The 19,702-nt window shown below is 37.4% G+C and overlaps 1 protein-coding gene across 1 annotated transcript; it reads right to left on the bottom strand.

The window, feature by feature from the left end:
• Positions 1 to 12,677: 12,677 nt before the first annotated feature.
• LOC103719558 (silicon efflux transporter LSI2-like) lies at positions 12,678 to 19,457 on the bottom strand. Its single transcript, XM_017845820.2, has 4 exons — positions 19,218 to 19,457; positions 17,516 to 18,691; positions 16,003 to 16,192; positions 12,678 to 13,233 (listed from the first exon to the last, which is right to left on the bottom strand). The coding sequence occupies exons 2-4, from the start codon at positions 18,608 to 18,610 to the stop codon at positions 12,968 to 12,970; spliced, it is 1,551 nt and encodes a 516-aa protein (XP_017701309.2). The 5' UTR covers positions 18,611 to 18,691; positions 19,218 to 19,457; the 3' UTR covers positions 12,678 to 12,967.
• Between the last annotated feature and the right edge of the window lie 245 nt (positions 19,458 to 19,702).

Here is a 19,702-nt window from a genome sequence, read left to right on the forward strand (position 1 = left end):
CTCCAGCGTAGCTCCAGAGTGCTTATCAATGGAACAGAAGTCTCCGTGACTAGTCCACTATAACTCACAACATTCCATGAGCTGCCTACTCTAATTTTATTGCAAATTATTCCTTTCTATAGATATATAGAGATCGAAGGGAGAGGAGTACATCAATAAAACCAATTGGAATGGGAGGGGAAATTTAAGCCTTGTCATCTACCTTGTAGCACATCTCATGATTGTTTTTTGTATAACCACAATTATAATAGTTGATGGGGCCTTATTCTAATGTTTTAACAATCGAACCTAAAATAATGACGGATGATGGATTTTGTTAAAGAATTTGCAAAAGAAGAGACAAACAAGAGAGAGAGAGAGAGAGAGAGAGAGAGAGAGAGAGAGAGAGAGAGAGAGAGAGAGAGAGAAATAATTTTATATCTCTATTTCGTAACATTTGGTACATCTCAAAAGTTATAGATACTAGCAGACATACTCCATACAAGAAAAATAATATAGACTGATATAGGATCACGCTAATAAAAAAAATATTATGGGCTGATACAGGTTGTTGCATGATCTCTAAAATTATATTAACATCCTTCTTCAAACTCAAGATGGTATTGTAGGTGTCAACTTGAGTTTAGAAATTATATAATGAATCTACCTAAAAACTGATGTACCAGATCAAGAGCTGAAGTAGCAGCTTAGAAATTGATGTGATAAACTAGAAGTTAACATAGCATCCAGAAGCTGGTGTGGCAACTTAAAGGTTGAAGTGATAGATTAAGAGCTGACGTGGTAGCACAAAGTCTGATGTGGCAGATTAGGAGCTATTATAGCATCTAAAAAGCTAATATGGCGGATCAGAAGTTGACGTAACAATTCAAAAGCCGATATGGTAGACTGATGTGTCAAGTTAATATAACAATACAAAATTTGATATGTCAGAATAAAAGTTGATATAGCATCATAGAAACTGAAATGGTAGACCAGGGAGCTAAAGCAACAAACTGATGTATTTGGCAATGCTGACATAATTAACTGGGGCAGACTAATGTGTCCATTGATATGGATGACTAAAATAGTAGACTAGTGTGTTTATTGATGTGTTTGACTGATGTGTTTGTCGATGTAGCTAATTGATTTATTTGATGATGTGGCTAGCTAATATATTTTATGATGTGGACTGTATTTGATTAGTGGCCAATATAGCTCTCATATTGCATTGATATGGCAAATAGCTGATGTGGCAAGCTTTGTGGATGGATAGATGATGATGTGGCAGAATGCCACAATTGGTCAATGATGATGTGGCTGCATGATGTGTCTTGTCTACATTTATGTGGTAGATGTTGTGTCATTTATTGTGGCTACTATAGATGACGTGGTAGTGAGAAGACATAAGGAAGATAGTAGTTACAGTGAGGACCGACATTCAGATAGAAGGCAACCAAATGTTGATGACCCTCGTAGACGGAGGCACCATAGAAGAGGATCAATAAACCTTGAACTAGATGGTGAAGGAGTCGGAGCTAGCAAATGAAATCGGAGATGGAGAAAAAGGGGTCGAGCGACGGTGAGGAGAGATGACCGAAGATCTGAAGTTGAGAAGAAAAGCGGAGGAGAAAAGCTGTGAATCCATTAGAAACCAAAGGATCTTCGAATGTTAATCTACCAAAAATAGAGAATATGCAGATCTACTAGAAAATATAGGATCTTCAAATATTGATTCACTAGAAAATAAAGAATCTACGGAGAAATAAAGGATCTGCAGATCCACCAGAAAATAGAGAATCTTCGAATGTTGATTCACCAAAAAACAGAGATCGATAGATCGACAATGGGGATCTTTAAAGCTTTTAGATATGGCAACGACAACCACAATAAAGGCAGAAGAGATGGAGGTGACAGATTAAGTGATCGGTGGCTCTGATACCATATTAAAATATTTACTCTGTTCCTTCACATTAGGTACATCTTAAGAGTTATATGTATTAGTGTACAGACTCCATACAAGAAAGATAATATAGGCTGATATAGGATCATGCTAATAAAGAAAAATATTATGGGCTGTATAGGTTGTTATGTGATCTCTAAAATTATGCTAACATATTTAAAACTCCTTACTTGAAAAATTGGATACTGATCGTATGAGATACTAGTTATTGGCCATTTATAGCATATTACTTACCTTATAATATGTAGGTTTTTTTGGTGACCAAGAGAATCTGACATAGTGTAGTGAAGGACCAGACAATCTATTGCCAATGAGATTGCATCAACAGTTGGAATTATCCATTTTAGTTCTATTTCTAGAGTAAGCATTGAGTGGATTTGGTGGGGTTGTATCTTTTGTGTGAACGGCAGATTCACGTTCTCTGCACGAATCTATGAATGGATTATCCACAGGTAATTTTGGGATTTGCGTAGGTGGATGAATAATGGAATATGAAGTACTTTGAGATATATGCGATGAGTGATCCAATGGTTGATTCACATGAAGGAAGGTGAATTCTTCTTTCGCGCAAAAGATACACCCAGTGTCCTCTCTCTCTCTCTCTCTCAAATGAGCAAAGATGCTACACCAAGCTTCATCAAGAAAAACAAAAAGTTACAAATCACATAATGGATGGTTTCTTTGATTGAGTGTAAGGAAATATAGAAAGAAATATGTTTATTAATTACACGCTTATGAAGACATGCTATGCAGGTAGAAGAAAATTTCATTGGAAAAAAAGGAGTCTAAACCAATATTTTGAATCAGTGATAAGTTATTTGCATAGGTGCACATAGACAATTAATTTTCTTTTCTTTGAGATATATAACCTAATATAGAGCTGCTGGTTAGTGGCTTTCTTCTCGCTTCGGTTGACCAACAGCTTGATGGAGGTGGACCCTATTTAGGCCCCATTTCCGATTACTTTTAGAGGAGCTTGTGCTTCTTGGAGCCCAAAAAGCATTTTTAGACGATATATGTGCGTTTAGTAAAAAAAACCTAAGACAACTTTATAGTCTTCCTTTACTTAAAAAAAAAAAATTGAATCTTTCTAGAAGATAAAAATCCTCCACTTTAGCAGAATCTCTAATTTGGAGCTCATCCCTAAAAATGCTTTCTGAAATCCGTCAAAAAGCTCTTTATGCAACCAAGATATCGCTGAAGTTTACACTATTCTGTTACTATGAAAATTATGTTATAGTATAATAGTATTACAATATTATACTAAAATAATAAATGCCATATTTATATATTATAGCAGTAATATACTATATAATAAAATATTAATATGTTGCAATAATAATTGTAATATTTTATATCAAAATATTGTATTATAATTATTAAATAATAATAAGTATATTATATTATATGATAGGATATTATATTATATCATATTGTACTAATATTATCACAATATTATGTTATTATCAATATTATGTTATAGTAATCATATTGTAACAGTATAACTTCCTATAATATTATAATATTATGTTATAATATTATACTATTCTTATATTATAGTATTCAAAATAAATATTTTGTAAATTAAGAATACTTTATAAAAATAGTTTTTCATAGTATAAAAATTTAAAAAATTGAAAGTACTACACAATGTCTTTTATTGTCAGTTTCTCATATTAAAAGTATTTTTAGTTTGGTTGCTAAATAAATGTTAAAGTTTCATGATACTTTAGAAATATAGTTATTAAATAGAAAAATAGCTTTTTGTTAAAAGCTTTATTGAAAAAGGATCTATTATTAATATAAATCCTAAATAGGTACGAAACCTACTGAACCTTGAGGCAGCCAAAAAAAGTTGCTACCCTCTGCTTCCTTTCTATTCACCCGAACTCTCTTGATGTTTGAGTGGTTCTTTTACTTTTATGGTAGAGAAAAATCTCTGTCAAGCGCTCTCCATAGACTCCACACATTTGACTGCTGGATGATAGCAGTGAAAATATGGGCATATAAATTTCGAAAAAAAATAAAGTTGAACCAGAAGGAACAATGCTTTTATGTACTATTACTATCCTACCATATATTAAAGTAGAAATGTGAGATACTGGGCTGAAGCCGGTAGCCCCAGCCGACTTCAGCCCAACACCTCTTTTGGAAGGGGCGTAGCAGGGGATCGCGTCTGCGATCCCCTCCTTCTTCTTCGGGCGCAGAGACGCCGCGGGCATCCCGTGGCTGCACCGCGGTCGTCCCGCGTCCACCTCGTGGCCGCACGCACGGCCGCTGATTTCGCCTCCGCCGCAATTCCCGCAACGGAGAGCCGTTGAAATGGGGTGATAAAACCCCCGTTCCTCCTCCTTCGGAGATCACCCGAGCCCTCCTCCCTCTCCTTTGTCTCCTCCTCCTCCTCTTCCCTCCTTCCCTCCTCCTCCTCTCCTTGGTGACCGGCGTGCCCTCCCGGCCGAGCGCTGTCCGAAACCCCGTCGCGAGTCTCCCCTGTTTTGAAATCTTCTTCCTGTCGGAGAGCCCCACCGCCATCGCCGCCACTTGACCGCCGAACTGAGCCACCTGCGGCCGGGATCCGCCGCCTCCATCGTCCACCGGTAGGCCTCTTCTTTGGCTCTTCATTTCGTTGCCATTTACCTTTGATTTCTCCTCTGTTTCGGCCCTACAAACCGAGATCATCTCGGTTGCCCTCCTCCCCGTTAGCCGTCGCAGCGGCCGCCGGCCGCCTCCGCGGCCGGCTGGCCGTCAACCGAGGGGTGGCCTTCGGCCACCTAGCCAGCCCTCTCCCCTCTCCCCTCTCCCTTCTCTTGGTACCCATCTCCCCTGTCCATGGGGAGTTTGGGGAAGATGAAGGCCCATCGTGGGTCGAACTGGGCCAACTTGGGCCTGGTTCACTGTGGGCCCAACTTGGGCCCAGTTCAATAGTGTTGGGCCCAGATGGGCCATAATCTTTTGTGGGCCCAAATCGGGCCCAGTTCAGCCTAGTTCGGGCCCTATTTGGGTCGTACCCTTTTGTGGGCCCAGTCCAAATATGAAACCCGAACCCAAACCCGAACCCGGAATCCGAACCCATTTGGCCAATAAATGAAATTTTGTAGATAAGCCCTTGCCAGTATATTATTTCACAAAAAGGGTATTCTGTAATTTATGTTTGGTCCCTATAAGAAAGATTATTACATAAGGCTCCCCAAATATATTTGATTGGTCCCTCCACTAAAGTTTATTATAGAACAGTACCCTATATAAGTGTTAGTCCCTGCAATAAATTTTATTGCATAAATGAACCAATTAGAAGCCAACTTTGGGGGCCCTATTTAGCTGGGTCTATGTGGGCCCATTGGACCGTGCCCAATATGGGCCCTATCTGGCCATGCCCATTATGGGCCAACTCTGGACCCTGTTGGGCCGTGACCAATAGTATTATTTTTGGATTTTGCTTAGCTCTAAAATTAATAAGAAATTAATTAAATTTAAACAGGTGAACCTGATCCGTCTATCTGAAGTAGGAATCAAGCGAGAAGAGGTAAGTAACTTAATACTTCAAGTGTAATTTTCAAATTACTTGATAAATAGATTAAATTCTGATAAATGTTTTGTATTCTATAAAATGGGTCAGGCATGTTAAATTTTATTTGAAAATCATGTTATATGCTCTGAAATCCGTGAAATATGACTGCACAATTTATGAAATTTATTTTTATATATATGCATTCTCAGCATGGCTATGATCTGTTCTGTTCTGTTCTGGCCCCGCCAATGGGGATTATACGTTGGACCTGTCGACTTGTAATCTGTGAGGAACCGGTTTCGACACCGCGCCACCGGTGATTAGAATAGTGGTTTTTGGACACCGTTTCCACCGGTGACTAACAATAGTGGTTTCTGGCACTTTGTGCAACCCATGCCACTGGGTTACGTGGCCGTAGCCTATCATGTTGAGATTATGATATCAGAGTTTTATAAAAAAAATGATATTATTTGTGATTGGTTTCAAACATTGTCCTGTATTTCGATCTGATATGCTCTGACCCCACTCTGGGGTATTTTGTTGCTTACTGGGCTAGTGTAGCTCATTATTCTGTTTTCTCCATTTTTCAGATCCAGAGGCTTGATTGCACGGGATTGGGGAGTGCGTTAGAGTTTCCGATGATTCTTCAGTTATTGGCATTTTAGTTAGTTTAGTTTGGACATTTGAATTATGTTGGTATATGTTATTCTGAAATTTTGCAAGACTGCTTTTGAATGATTTTAATTATTTATGACAATTTTAAGCATCTGCTATTAATCCTTAAATAAGTCTTGAATATCTGTATTTGCTTTGATGTAATCCGTTGCCTTGCACGCCTGCGCGGCCCGCCGTGTGGGCGTGCGGCGTCTGCCGCGCCTCGGGCTCGGGGCGTGACAGATTTGGTGGTATCAGAGCTCAGGTTTCAGATTCCTAGGGATTGTGTTTGAATAGTCAGATGGAGCTTAAGTTTTAGGATCTTTAGGATTCATCGGAAAGTTTGAGAGATGGGTAGACATTAGGCCATTAGACGAAGGCATTTATTTGCTTTTGTTATTGATAAATTTGAGTTATTTTATCATAATTTTGAAATGCTAAAATTAGAATGAAACCTAATTATGGTCGTAACCGAAGTGTGAATAAGCTATTCCGAGAGTATTCTTGGTAGAGCAATTTGTATTTCAAGTTATGATTAATTAGATTTTGACTAAATTAAGTGAAGGAATGTTAATCATGGAATATTATCGTGCAATGTAATTATTTTGGAAGTTCAACTTGATATCAGGTATTGTGGATATTACTTTTAATTTGAAGTTAATTATTTGGTGGCAAGTTAAGTTTCGTTCATAGGAAGTTGTCTAATGCTTGAACTAGGAGAGATTTTATGATATTCTTCGAGGTTAAAATATGTAGTTGGATCAAACATGAAATTGTTATATATAAGTAAAATATATTTAAGGATGAGACTCAAGAGTTCTTCTTTGGCTCTACTTGGGACTTGAAATTTTATATCTTTTCGTTTTACAATTAAGATTGGTATTTTGATGGGAAGTCAATTAGTACGTCTTGAGAATATTAGAGTATTAAAATATTTTTGGGTTGGTCGAAAATAGGTCCTCTTTGATTTGGAAAAGTTCTTGATGGTTTTTCTTGTTAATGAAAAATTTCGCTGGAAAGTATAGTGTTTTTGATTTTGATCAATATGGATATCATTGTGTTATTAGTAGATTCTTTTATCTGCAATATATATATTAAAAAAAAAATGGGAACTATTATTAAAGGGATGAAATAGTTAATGAATCTGTGGTGTTTTGAATAGATTCTCTAAGTCTAGTAGTTTACAAGATTCCGAAATGTTTGTAGTATTGCAAATAAAAAAATATTTTACTTATTTAAGGAATTGATCTCAATGAAAAATCATAGAGCTTATATTCTGGAGGAATTTCTTGAAAATCTTTGAACCAGATTATTAGATTTGTGTGAGTTAAATATTTATTAATCAAGGCTGTGAGTTGATTATGGATTTTGTATCACCATATGAGAAATGCAAGTGGGATTTTATGAGAGGCCCAAATAAGTTTAGCCTAAAAGAAAAGATTCGGGATGATTGAGTAAGCTCCTGAGTAAGTTAATCTAGAATCTTTTAATTATCAAAGCTTAGAATAAATATTAACTTGTATAATGGAATTGTCAAGGGAAACTAGAATTGGCTTAGTTCAAATTTGGATCTAGAATATGATTACTTGATTATACGATGGTACAAATACGACAACTATCTCAAGGGTTAATCATGACCTAGTGTACTTGGAAAGCAAGGATAAAATTTTGCTTGGATAAAAAAAAGAAAAAATGTTGATGATCTGGGATCATTAAGAAATTTTGGAGAATATTGATCAGAGTTGCGCAGCGAAAGTATGATGGACTGAGTCAATTTAAACTGGTCAAAAATATTGACTGTGTTTTGGTAACATGTTATTATGAAAGACTATGTTGTTCAATAATAAAAGATTTTGTTAATAAGGGAAGGTGTATGCTATTGATTCTCAGGTCAATCATGATAAGATTATGTTATCTCTTGGATAGACTTTGTTATTTTTGGGTATGCTAAGAAAAATTTGAGGATATCATGACCAAGATTGGTTGATTATTGATTAAATATGGTCTAATTTGTTAAGTATCGGAATAAACCATGCATTATTTGCTTCCATCTTATGATTTATAAGTTTAAGTTAAAAGCATTGCGGCATATTGAATCATAGTATCAATACTTTGCCTTTCCAGACTTGCTTTTGTGATTTGATGCAAATCATTTTTGAGATAAATCGTTGCTACCTAATGATCATCAGTACATGTTCATTTTGCGAATCATATTCTTAGCAATATAATGATTTGACTCTAAGGTTGGTCATTATCTATTGTGGGATCTGCTCCTTACCATAATATGAGCATCAAATTCATTTTATTTCAAGTTCTATCCCAAACACAACTAATTTTAATCAATCCTATTGTGAATCGATCCTGATCCGATCTCGAGTGAACATGCATCAAGATGATAATTTCAGTCTGAGATTTTAGTTAGTCACTTATCTAGTGTTAATCTTGCGAGTTTATATGAAAGTTTTGATAATTGATCTAAAGTTATCTATCTCTGATTTTGACCGAGGAGAATGAGATCTTGGATTTGTATTACTCAATAGGCTGAGCATTTCTAAATTTGAAAGGCCTAGATCTCTCAAATTTCGAGGATGAAATTTTCTTAATGAGGAGAGAATGTGAGATACTGGGCTGAAGCCGGCAGCCCCAGCCGACTTCAGCCCAACGCTTCTTTTGGAAGGGGCGTAGCAGGGGATCGCGTCTGCGATCCCCTCCTTCTTCTTCGGGCGCAGAGACGCCGCGGGCATCCCGCGGCTGCACCGCGGTCGTCCCGTGTCCACCTCGCGGCCGCACGCACGGCCGCTGATTTCGCCTCCACCGCAATTCCCGCAACGGAGAGCCGTTGAAATGGGGTGATAAAACCCCCGTTCCTCCTCCTTCGGAGATCACCCGAGCCCTCCTCCCTCTCCTCCGTCTCCTCCTCCTCCTCTTCCCTCCTTCCCTCCTCCTCCTCTCCTTGGTGACCGGCGTGCCCTCCCGGCCGAGCGCTGTCCGAAACCCCATCGCGAGTCTCCCCTGTTTTGAAATAATCTTCCTGTCGGAGAGCCCCACCGCCATCGCTGCCACTTGACCGCCGAACTGAGCCACCTGCGGCCGGGATCCGCCGCCTCCATCGTCCACCGATAGGCCTCTTCTTTGGCTCTTCATTTCGTTGCCATTTACCTTTGATTTCTCCTCTGTTTCGGCCCTACAAACCGAGATCATCTCGGTTGCCCTCCTCCCCGTTAGCCGTCGCAGCGGCCGCCGGCCGCCTCCGCGGCCGGCTGGCCGTCAACCGAGGGGTGGCCTTCGGCCACCTAGCCAGCCCTCTCCCCTCTCCCCTCTCCCCTCTCCCGGTACCCATCTCCCCTGTCCATGGGGAGTTTGGGGAAGATGAAGGCCCATCGTGGGCCGAACTAGGCCAACTTGGGCCTGGTTCACTGTGGGCCCAACTTGGGCCCAGTTCAATAGTGTTGGGCCCAGATGGGCCATAATCTTTTGTGGGCCCAAATCGGGCCCAGTTCAGCCTAGTTCGGGCCCTATTTGGGTCGTACCCTTTTGTGCGCCCAGTCCAAATATGAAACCCGAACCCAAACCCGAACCCGGAATCCGAACCCATTTGGCCAATAAATGAAATTTTGTAGATAAGCCCTTGCCAGTATATTATTTCACAAAAAGGGTATTCTGTAATTTATGTTTGGTCCCTATAAGAAAGATTATTACATAAGGCTCCCCAAATATATTTGATTGGTCCCTCCACTAAAGTTTATTATAGAACAGTACCCTATAATTAAGTATTAGTCCATGCAATAAATTTTATTGCATAAATGAACCAATTAGAAGCCAACTTTGGGGGCCCTATTTAGCTGGGTCTATGTGGGCCCATTGGACCGTGCCCAATATGGGCCCTATCTGGCCATGCCCATTATGGGCCAACTCTGGACCCTGTTGGGCTGTGACCAATAGTATTATTTTTGGATTTTGCTTAGCTCTGAAATTAATAAGAAATTAATTAAATTTAAACAGGTGAACCTGATCCGTCTATCTGAAGTAGGAATCAAGCGAGAAGAGGTAAGTAACTTAATACTTCAAGTGTAATTTTTAAATTACTTGATAAATAGATTAAATTCTGATAAATATTTTGTATTCTGTAAAATGGGTCAGGCATGTTAAATTTTATTTGAAAATCATGTTATATGCTCTGAAATCCGTGAAATATGACTGCACAATTTATGAAAACTATTTTTATATATATGCATTCTCAGCATGGCTATGATCTGTTCTGTTCTATTCTGGCCCCGCCAATGGGGATTATACGTTGGACCTGTCGACTTGTAATCTGTGAGGAACCGGTTTCGACACCGCGCCACCGGTGATTAGAATAGTGGTTTCTGGACACCGTTTCCACCGGTGACTAACAATAGTGGTTTCTAGCACTTTGTGCAACCCATGCCACTGGGTTACGTGGCTGTAGCCTATCACGTTGAGATTATGATATCAGAGTTTTATAAAAAAAATGATATTATTTGTGATTGGTTTCAAACATTGTCCTGTATTTCGATCTGATATGCTCTGACCCCACTCTGGGGTATTTTGTTGCTTACTGGGCTAGTGTAGCTCATTATTCTGTTTTCTCCATTTTTCAGATCCAGAGGCTTGATTGCACGGGATTGGGGAGTGCGTTAGAGTTTCCGATGATTCTTCAGTTATTGGCATTTTAGTTAGTTTAGTTTGGACATTTGAATTATGTTGGTATATGTTATTCTGAAATTTTGCAAGACTGCTTTTGAATGATTTTAATTATTTATGACAATTTTAAGCATCTGCTATTAATCCTTAAATAAGTCTTGAACATCTGTATTTGCTTTGATGTAATCCGTTGCCTTGCACGCCTGCGCGGCCCGCCGTGCGGGCGTGCGGCGTCTGCCGCGCCTCGGGCTCGGGGCGTGACAAGAAAAATCTAAGATTTTTTTGGTGACAGAATCTATGATTATTTTGCTAAAAATTAGAAACTATTTATTATATTTTAATAGCTAGACACTTTCGATAATATAATTAGCGCTCTATAATCAAAAGGTTTCAAAGCCTTCACATTTTTGAAAATTTTATGTTACTACAAGTTGTGTTATAATGCTAATTATCAATCACTGCAAGCATGCAATAAAACTATATTAATGACCCTATAGATCTTTTCATACTTGAATATTATTTTTCAGATAAAAGAAAGGACTGCTGTATGAAGGGTCATATTGGTTTAAAATCGTTGATTCGGTTTTTCATGAGTCAAAGCGCATTCTGTGCAGGGATAAGTTGAAACCTTATGTTAGTGATCTTAATCTAAACCAATAAGAAATTTGGGCTTGGATTCTATTCCAAAATTTTCTAGTTCGATTCAATTTGGCTTCAAATCCATAAATCAAATAATCAATAACTCTCTAAAAAATAAAAAAATTATTAGTATTAATATAATATTTTTAGTGTTACATAAATCTCCCCTCAAAATTTGGAAAACCGAAAATATCTCTGTATAGTAGATATAGGTCGACATATGTAAAATGTACTGATTTGGCACTATTTCTCTATACTAGATAATTGTTGAAAGGAACAAAAAGGAAATATTAAACAAGCTAAAAGGACTTGATAAAGCGCCGCTATCAAAATTTGTCTATTTTTATTCTTTCAAACATATTTTATTCACTATAATAGTTTTACTTCTCAATCTTTGACATCGTTATAGATTTAATAAGTAGCAAAAAAAAAAAGAAAAATCTATCTTATGCCCCAAAGACACACAACACATTTCAAAAGTCACCTGTACCATATGAGACTCAAATATTCACATAAATTATGATTTAATTTCTCATTATTGATTAAATTCTAACAATGAACTCTATTATAATTGCAGTTTAATATTATCTACTTCAAAATTTTATATTATTAGATCAGAAGAAATTGACCATTGCAGACCTTTGCAACGAATTAATATATATATCATTGAAATAATATTAAATAACTAAATTTTTTTAAATTAATAGTTCAAATGCTTCTATATGCATCACACGTGCCAATTTTTTCTCTTTTCTATTTAAATAGAAAGTTCAATATATTATGTTGACATTGATAAGACTATTATACATGTGATAAACTATGTATGGGGTAGATCTTAGGTACTAATTAATACAAAATCAAGGAACTTGAATAATATTTTTTAACTAGTCTTTTTGGGTGAGGTAATAGATTACCCCATTTTATCCCATGAATTTGCAGGAAATATTTGAGATTTTATATTTTCCAGTGTGTTCTTTTATTTTTCTTTTTCCACATCGTCCCTGGGTTTGTTGAGAGTGGGGAGTCCTAACTTCTTAAGATTTTTTTTTCTTTTCTATTTTTTTGCACGATGTACCTTCTCGCATGATCACGTCAGACAGCGTTTAACGTTTCCATTGTATATTACAAGAGATACCAGTTCATTTCATCAGAAAAACAAGAGATATCACATCTGTATCTGATCTGTATTCTTCTGCATTTTGTTCTCCATTAATTAATGAACTTCATAGAGATTCACCAAGACTTCATTCTTTTTAGAAATGACTCCATGCAAGAAGGAAATTATCTGAAGCTATGAATGGTTTTTATCAAACACTTCCATCCTTCAGATCGATTGTTGATTCAAACTTGATTCATTCACAATCATCACTCGATATACTTCTGCGCTAAATCACTCCATTATGTTACAAAAGCATCATGATCACAATTAACAAGCACACTACATTGCAAGGCACTCACCATTCTTAGCCTATAAGCTAATCTAGGTAAGTACCAAGTGTTCTATAAACATTTAACCCAAGCAATTCTAGTTACCGCCATTATTTGAGAAAAAAAAAAGACAGCTAACCCCTGATGAGAGGTAGACCGATGGCTGCTACGATCAATGTAGATGGGACCCCAAAAATAATATGGCCCAAGAGAGTGAGAGTATAACCATAGTGTTGCGATCGCCGTGCCTGCTCGCAAACAATCAAGTTTGCGGCCGAGCCGAGGAGGGATAGGTTGCCAGCCACCGTGCTCACCCATGCAAGTATGAGCCATGCCCTCGTCACGTCCGCTGGAGAGACTGCTGCTGCTGATCTAGCCACTTGAGCTCCTAGCAGGAGCACTGCACCAACATTTGCTTCGTTGATTAGGTTACGTAAATGAGAAGCATTTTATTTATTTTATTTTATCCATTTTGAAGTCTGATTGGTGTAATCTGTATTTGTATGACCTGTGCTGTACTATAAGATTGTGAAATGGAAGCCTAATCATGGTCTTGGTGGGATCGCATGTTTGAAAGAAACATGAGTCATTTGAGGATTGTGATGGTTTTAGGTTAGAAATTGGAAGCACAAATAAAGATCACCTTAGCTTGTTCACCTAATGTTTTTATTAGGTGGTTATAGTTCAACATCCCCGCAGTTGGTTCTAAATTCTTCTAATTGACTGTTGGGAGTTAGGGTCAAACATCTCCACGATGTATTTATGATGAGATTTTCCCAGATGGAAATATTTCCAAAGAACCAGCTAACGTTGTGAACTACAGTGAGTATGAAGGTGTGGCTCAAGGAGTTGTCTCGAGCTGCCAGTTGTAGAGTCTGATAGCGCTCAAAAGGCCTGTTTAGAAGGCTTAAGTTAGCTAGCTCAGTGGTGTTTTCCTGCTGCCCTTTGTGAGCTTGGGTCTGTCTTTTTGTATCATTATCACTTTTGCATTATCTTACTAATATGGGTTGGATAAGTTTCTTCTGATTTTCAATTCAGAAAAATGTTTGAACTATAGGACATCTGAGTTTGTTCTACAAGCTATATAGCAGGCTTGAAAGAGGATAATTTAATGGGTTTGTAATGCATGTCCTTAGTTTCTCAGCAAGAAAACTTCCAGCAATTCAGTCTTCGCTGCCACTTTGAGACAGTTTGGCTCAACTGTAAATCAGGTGTCAAAAGAGAGAAATACGGTTTTTCCACAAGATCTCTTGAAGAATATGCAAATGAAAGGTGTCATCAAATTTGGATCAGCTAGAACCTGACTGCTGACTGGCCCAACCCGTTTTCGGTCTGGGTTAGGCTTGGACTCAAAAATTAAGTCGGCCTTATGTTTGGTTGTGTTAGGTTTGACCTTAAACCTCAAGCTAATGAATAAAAAAATAAATTTATAATTTGTTACAAAATAAATTGTGGACAGGAGGTCTTTTGAGAGCCTCGCAGTTTCATGGACAAATGACCTAAAAAAATGTGCTGATAAAAGTCGTTTAACAACGAGCAGATTTCTTAGTTTCATGATGGTGGAACCTGTTACCACTCCTAATTGAACAGAGGGACCTCTCTCATGGAGTGTTTAGGTACCAACAAGTTAACAACTATCAGCAACCTGCAGATTTCTAGCAGGTTCATCCAGCCCCTTGCATATCAGTCCAACCACCCACCAACACTCTACAACTTAATTAGGATGCTAATGAGCACCAGAAATATTTAATCAATTACATTAGGCTGAGTTTGCGAGGACCTAAGTACGTACAATTTAGGACTAGTCCGAGAGCAATTTTGTTTCCATAACAGTGTACATGGTTAAGACCATGATTAGGAGATGTATGGCGGTTAGCTATTTCAATATATCTTTTCAAACATCTTTTAGTTGTAGTGCATTTGTTTCAATCCTATGAAATTCAGCATATCTAATAAGAGAACAATTTGGAGAAAATGCCCTTAAGTAATGAAGTAAGGACAATGGAAGTGCAGTCTTTTGGATGTAGAGACGAACTAGCACCTTAATTATGCTGGTGAAGGGATGTAACTTGAGCCTTTGCCATCTCTATAGAGAAGAATTTTTTTGGTTCTGTATCTTTTTTTTTTTTTTTTGAGCTACTGGAGCCAGTGAGCATGACTATATATAGGTGTCTGGATGTATGTATAAAGCTGAATCCCTTTAATAAGTTTGATCTCTATGTTTCATTTTTGGGGTAAGGTTTTTAAAAGATGGATGAAAGACCTAAGAAAGATTTTATAGAAGTTGAGTAATATTTGAATAAGAGGGATAATTTTCATTCAAGGAAAGGAATGATGATAAAGGTAATTCTTCAAATAACAAATCCATGGCAATTTTTCTTCCAATGCATGCAGCATGTCATGGTGGAAGACATGCATGTTCAAAATTTCCAAATTTTGAATTATATATGGAAGACATGTATGTTCAAACTTTCCAAATTGCGAATTATATATGGAAGAAAAACCAAAATATAGGTTTGCTTTATTTCTTAAAAATACAGAAAAGGAAAAAGAAAAAAAATAAAAGGTGAGTTAATAAAGGTGAATACTAATCTGATTTCAGGTTTGTGTTTGTCAGTAATTGTAACAAGGACTAAAGGAAAAATGGAAGAGGAACAGCTTCACTTTTGTAATATCCCTTTTAAATCTATTTTTTCTAACAAATCTCTCTTAAATCATGAGTTGGTGGTTGTCTTATAAGGAACCGTTTCTGTATGATCTGATCCCCATCCTACTCTGTAGGCACATCTACAAGAAATGGATTGATGTGGATAGAGTAAGGAGACGAATTAACCAATTCAAAAGGCTTATCTTGCTACTTATCTTTGTGCATATGAATTTTTTTTTTATCATTCCTCAACTGTTCTACACTTCTACTTAAGAACCTTTTTTCACAGTTTTTCATCTTTATTTGCACATTGTCTTTACAAAATAATTAAAAATTTCTGAAGCATTAAGATGCCACAATCTGTGGCATATGTCTATTTAATTTACTGCTATATTTAGAGGCAGATGCAACTTAAGATAGCAACAAAGAAAAAGCAAGGCAGATGATTGCAGCATCTAATCTATTACTACAATATTTTATAACATAACCGAGTAGCTGAAGAAGGGGGGAAAGTTAGCCTACCAGTTGGTACATTTGATGCAAAATTTGAGAGTAGCAGTATTACAAGGGCTAGCACTGCTACTCCACTAGCATGGTTGATACGTGCATAAGGCTCCAAGGCATTCCACAAAGCACTTGGTAGCCCCGTTCTGTTGAATCCATCGACAGTGATGAACATTCCGCAGAAGAATATCAATAATGAATATGAAACCTGAGACATTTTTCAGAAAAATAAAAAGCAGTCATCACATCACAATAGAAACACTTTTTTTCTTTTTTTTCCTGTTGGAAAATTACCATATAAATTTCAGTAAGAAAGGAACATATGAAAGAGATACATGAAATGGTTAGACTATTGGAAGTGAAAATGTTAGGAATATTAACAAAAAATTCTGTTGATAAATATACAAAGCATTCACTAAACATCAGTTGCTTTCCGAACTGAAAGGCAAAACAAGCACCGCAAGCAGCAACAATCTGAAAATTTCCTCCTTTTTCTTTTTTTGAAATCATGTTTTGTCAGAAAGTATTTACAGGGATGGCAGTCCCAAGTATGACAGCACAAGGATTTGAAATTTGTTGCTTTTGAAACATGTTGAAGAAATTGTAGTTTATAAAACTTCTGGTTTCTAATCAGAAAACGTTCTTAATTTTCTGAAAGGCCCACTTATTGCATATTACTCTGCTACAAGATCACATGAGAAACACTAAATTTATATAGACTGTAAATTAATAAAGCATGTAGACTTTATTAGTCAAATCCAAGTTCAGAACAGGGTAATCATAGGAGAGAAACTTTTGATTTGAAGAAAAATTGTAGCACATGTACGAAACTAATAGAGTATTTATCATGTCACATGGCTATTGAAATTATCAAATATCAGGAATTCAAATCCACCATTAACCAGATGGAAACAAATATGGCATATAACCTATGTAGCATTCACAAAGCCTAAATTTCATTGACTAGGTTATTCAAAACCACACATAATTAACATGCAAAATAATTAGAAAGATCTATATCTTTTAGAGTAAATTACAAAAACTTCTATGAGATTGGGGGTTAATTGCATTTATACCCAGTATTATGAAAAACCTATACTTATCTCCCTAAGATTTGTTTGTATCAAATACTTTAACCCATAAAGAACATAAGTCAAACTGTTAAGTTTAAATGAGACCCAAATGCCACGTTATTTTTTTTTTTGAAAATAAACAAAATAATCATATATAACAAAACAGCTACTTAAGGGTATAAGAAAATATATATTTCTCCTTCTACACTCAGAGATAATTTTGCTTTCTCACATGAGGTAAATGGATTCACTAAAACTGTTAATTTAATGAGCATAGGTGTAGGTTTTACAAATTATTAAATCTAAGTGCAATAAAAAAAAATAAGAAATTATTTTGTAATTTACTCTATCTTTATATATATATATATATATATATATATATATATATATATATATATATATATATATATATATATATATAATCATAACGTAACAAATTTATCAGCAGGGTTGCTGACCTTTTCAAGGCAGGGTCCAGCATCCCTGAAATCAATAATCACTAGTACAAGGGCAGCAGTAATGGCAGTCCATGACATGTTTAGCCCCATGAGCAGAGCGACCAGCATCCCAATAGTCACAAGATAAACACAGGTCTTCAAGATCAAGGCCTTCTTGCCTAAAAGTTTCTTCACATCAGAGACTTGCAAAGAAGGCTTGGCAAAACCATTTGTCCATGAACTATTCTTCTCAACACCATTCTCATGGGCTGCCTCTGGGGTCATATGCGACATTCTCGCAGGAGAGAACTTATGGGAGCTCACTTCATCCTCCTCGACAGCCGCCTCCTCCATCGCCCCTTCTTCAGCCTTCTTAGCTGATAAGGTGGCCCTCTCCGGTGTATGCGACATTCTTGCAGGAGAAAATTTATGGGAGAGTACTTCATCCTGAACGATCGCTTCCTCCATCACCTCCTCTGCGGTCTTCGCAACCGACAGTTCTCTCCAAAACATGCATAGAAGAAGTACTATGTTGATGACCACCCCGATGAGCATCGCAGGGAGGATTCCTATGAAGAATTTTCCAAAAGATATTTTACCTTCAACAGCTATGACCAAGTTCTGTGGATTGCCAATAGGAGTTGCTGAGGACCCAATATTGGCACTGGATGCTAGAGCTAGAAGAAAGGGTCTGGGTGGCAGATTGTGCTGCCTCGCGAGTTTGAGAACGAACTCAGTTAGCACAATGCAGGAGGTGTCGTTGGTGAATACTGCACTCGACAAGGCGGAAATAAGGCAGATTCGGCAAAGCAAGTCCTTGCCACCTTTGCTCTTCCAAGAAAGCAGCCGGCCTAAGTATTTAAACATGTGGGCTCTCTCCAGGTAGATGCTGACCACCATGGTCCCGAAAAGGAGGCTGAGGATGGGGATGTCGATGGCGGCATAGGCTTGGCCTGGAGTAATAACTCGGAAAATGACCATGAGAGAGGCACCAAGTAGAGATCCAGCAGTTCTTCCAATAGGCAGGAAGGGGACTGCAGGGAAAACAGCTAACACCCAAAATATTCCAAAGGCAATTGCGCCAAGAACCACTTCAGCAGTTGGTGCGAGGGCCATTATATCGGCCTAGATCAAGCAAAATTGCCAAGAAAATCGATCTGAGCTGATTACTACGTCAGTTTTTTTGATGAACAACCTCTGTATTAAAGAGAAAAAAATATGAAAGTTTGTATTAGAGACATAGGGAAAAAAAAGCATAAATAATGCTGCCAAATACATAATCTCTCTCCCTCTCCTTCTTCCTATGGTTCTCAAGATTTCATTACGGACCTCTGAGCAAAAGAGTCACAATTCAAAGAGCAGGTTCCCAACTGTCCCTCTCAGAAAAAAAAAAACGAAAAGAAAAGAAAGTAAAGAAAAGAAGGGTTCCCTCTCGAAAAAATTGACAGAGACCTCCTTGCCTGATGTTTTAGACCAGGTGCTTCTGTGTTTTGTTTTATCTTCCCGTATAGTCAATATCTTACATGCTATTCTGTTACGAACTGTAACATTTTAATCACAATGCTGTACCAGAATTTATGCCATAAACTTCGAAGAAACGTACGAAGAACAAAGGAATCCTTAACTAAAATAACATGCCAAAATCATGTTAAGGTGAGCAAAAATATATAGCAGTTTCCCACATGAATATGGAAAGGACATCAGCACAATGAAAAATACGAACCTTAGTTTTTGGCTTACTGTCTACTTCCAAGAAGATGTTACTTCCACTTCATACAAAAGTATCAACAATAAGAAGCAGAACAATTTTTTTGCATGGTAGCCGCAACTTCACAGGGTCCGGCACCTTTTCGAACAATAATAAAGCAAAAAACTAGGACTAAATTGTAGGTGTCTCGTATGGATTACAAGATACCTGAAAGAAGGCACCTTTTCCCAGCCTTGCACTTTGAAACTAGGCAAGGCCCGGGAAATTTTTGATATGAACCAAGGGCCAAAGGTTCCGTTATATAGACTGGCTCGACACTAGAAGTTAATTAATTACACTATTGTTTAAGCAAAAAGGCAGCAGGCCCACTCTGAAATTAATTCTGTGGTGGAGAGAGTTTTGGTTATGCTTATAATATTTTAAAATTAGGATTAGGTAGATCATATTTTGAAGTGCATCCTTGTAAAGATGGATCAAACTACAAAAATTCAACGGCCATG

The sequence above is a fragment of the Phoenix dactylifera genome, chromosome 5 (genome assembly GCF_009389715.1).
Source record: "Phoenix dactylifera cultivar Barhee BC4 chromosome 5, palm_55x_up_171113_PBpolish2nd_filt_p, whole genome shotgun sequence".
NCBI lineage: Eukaryota > Viridiplantae > Streptophyta > Magnoliopsida > Arecales > Arecaceae > Phoenix > Phoenix dactylifera.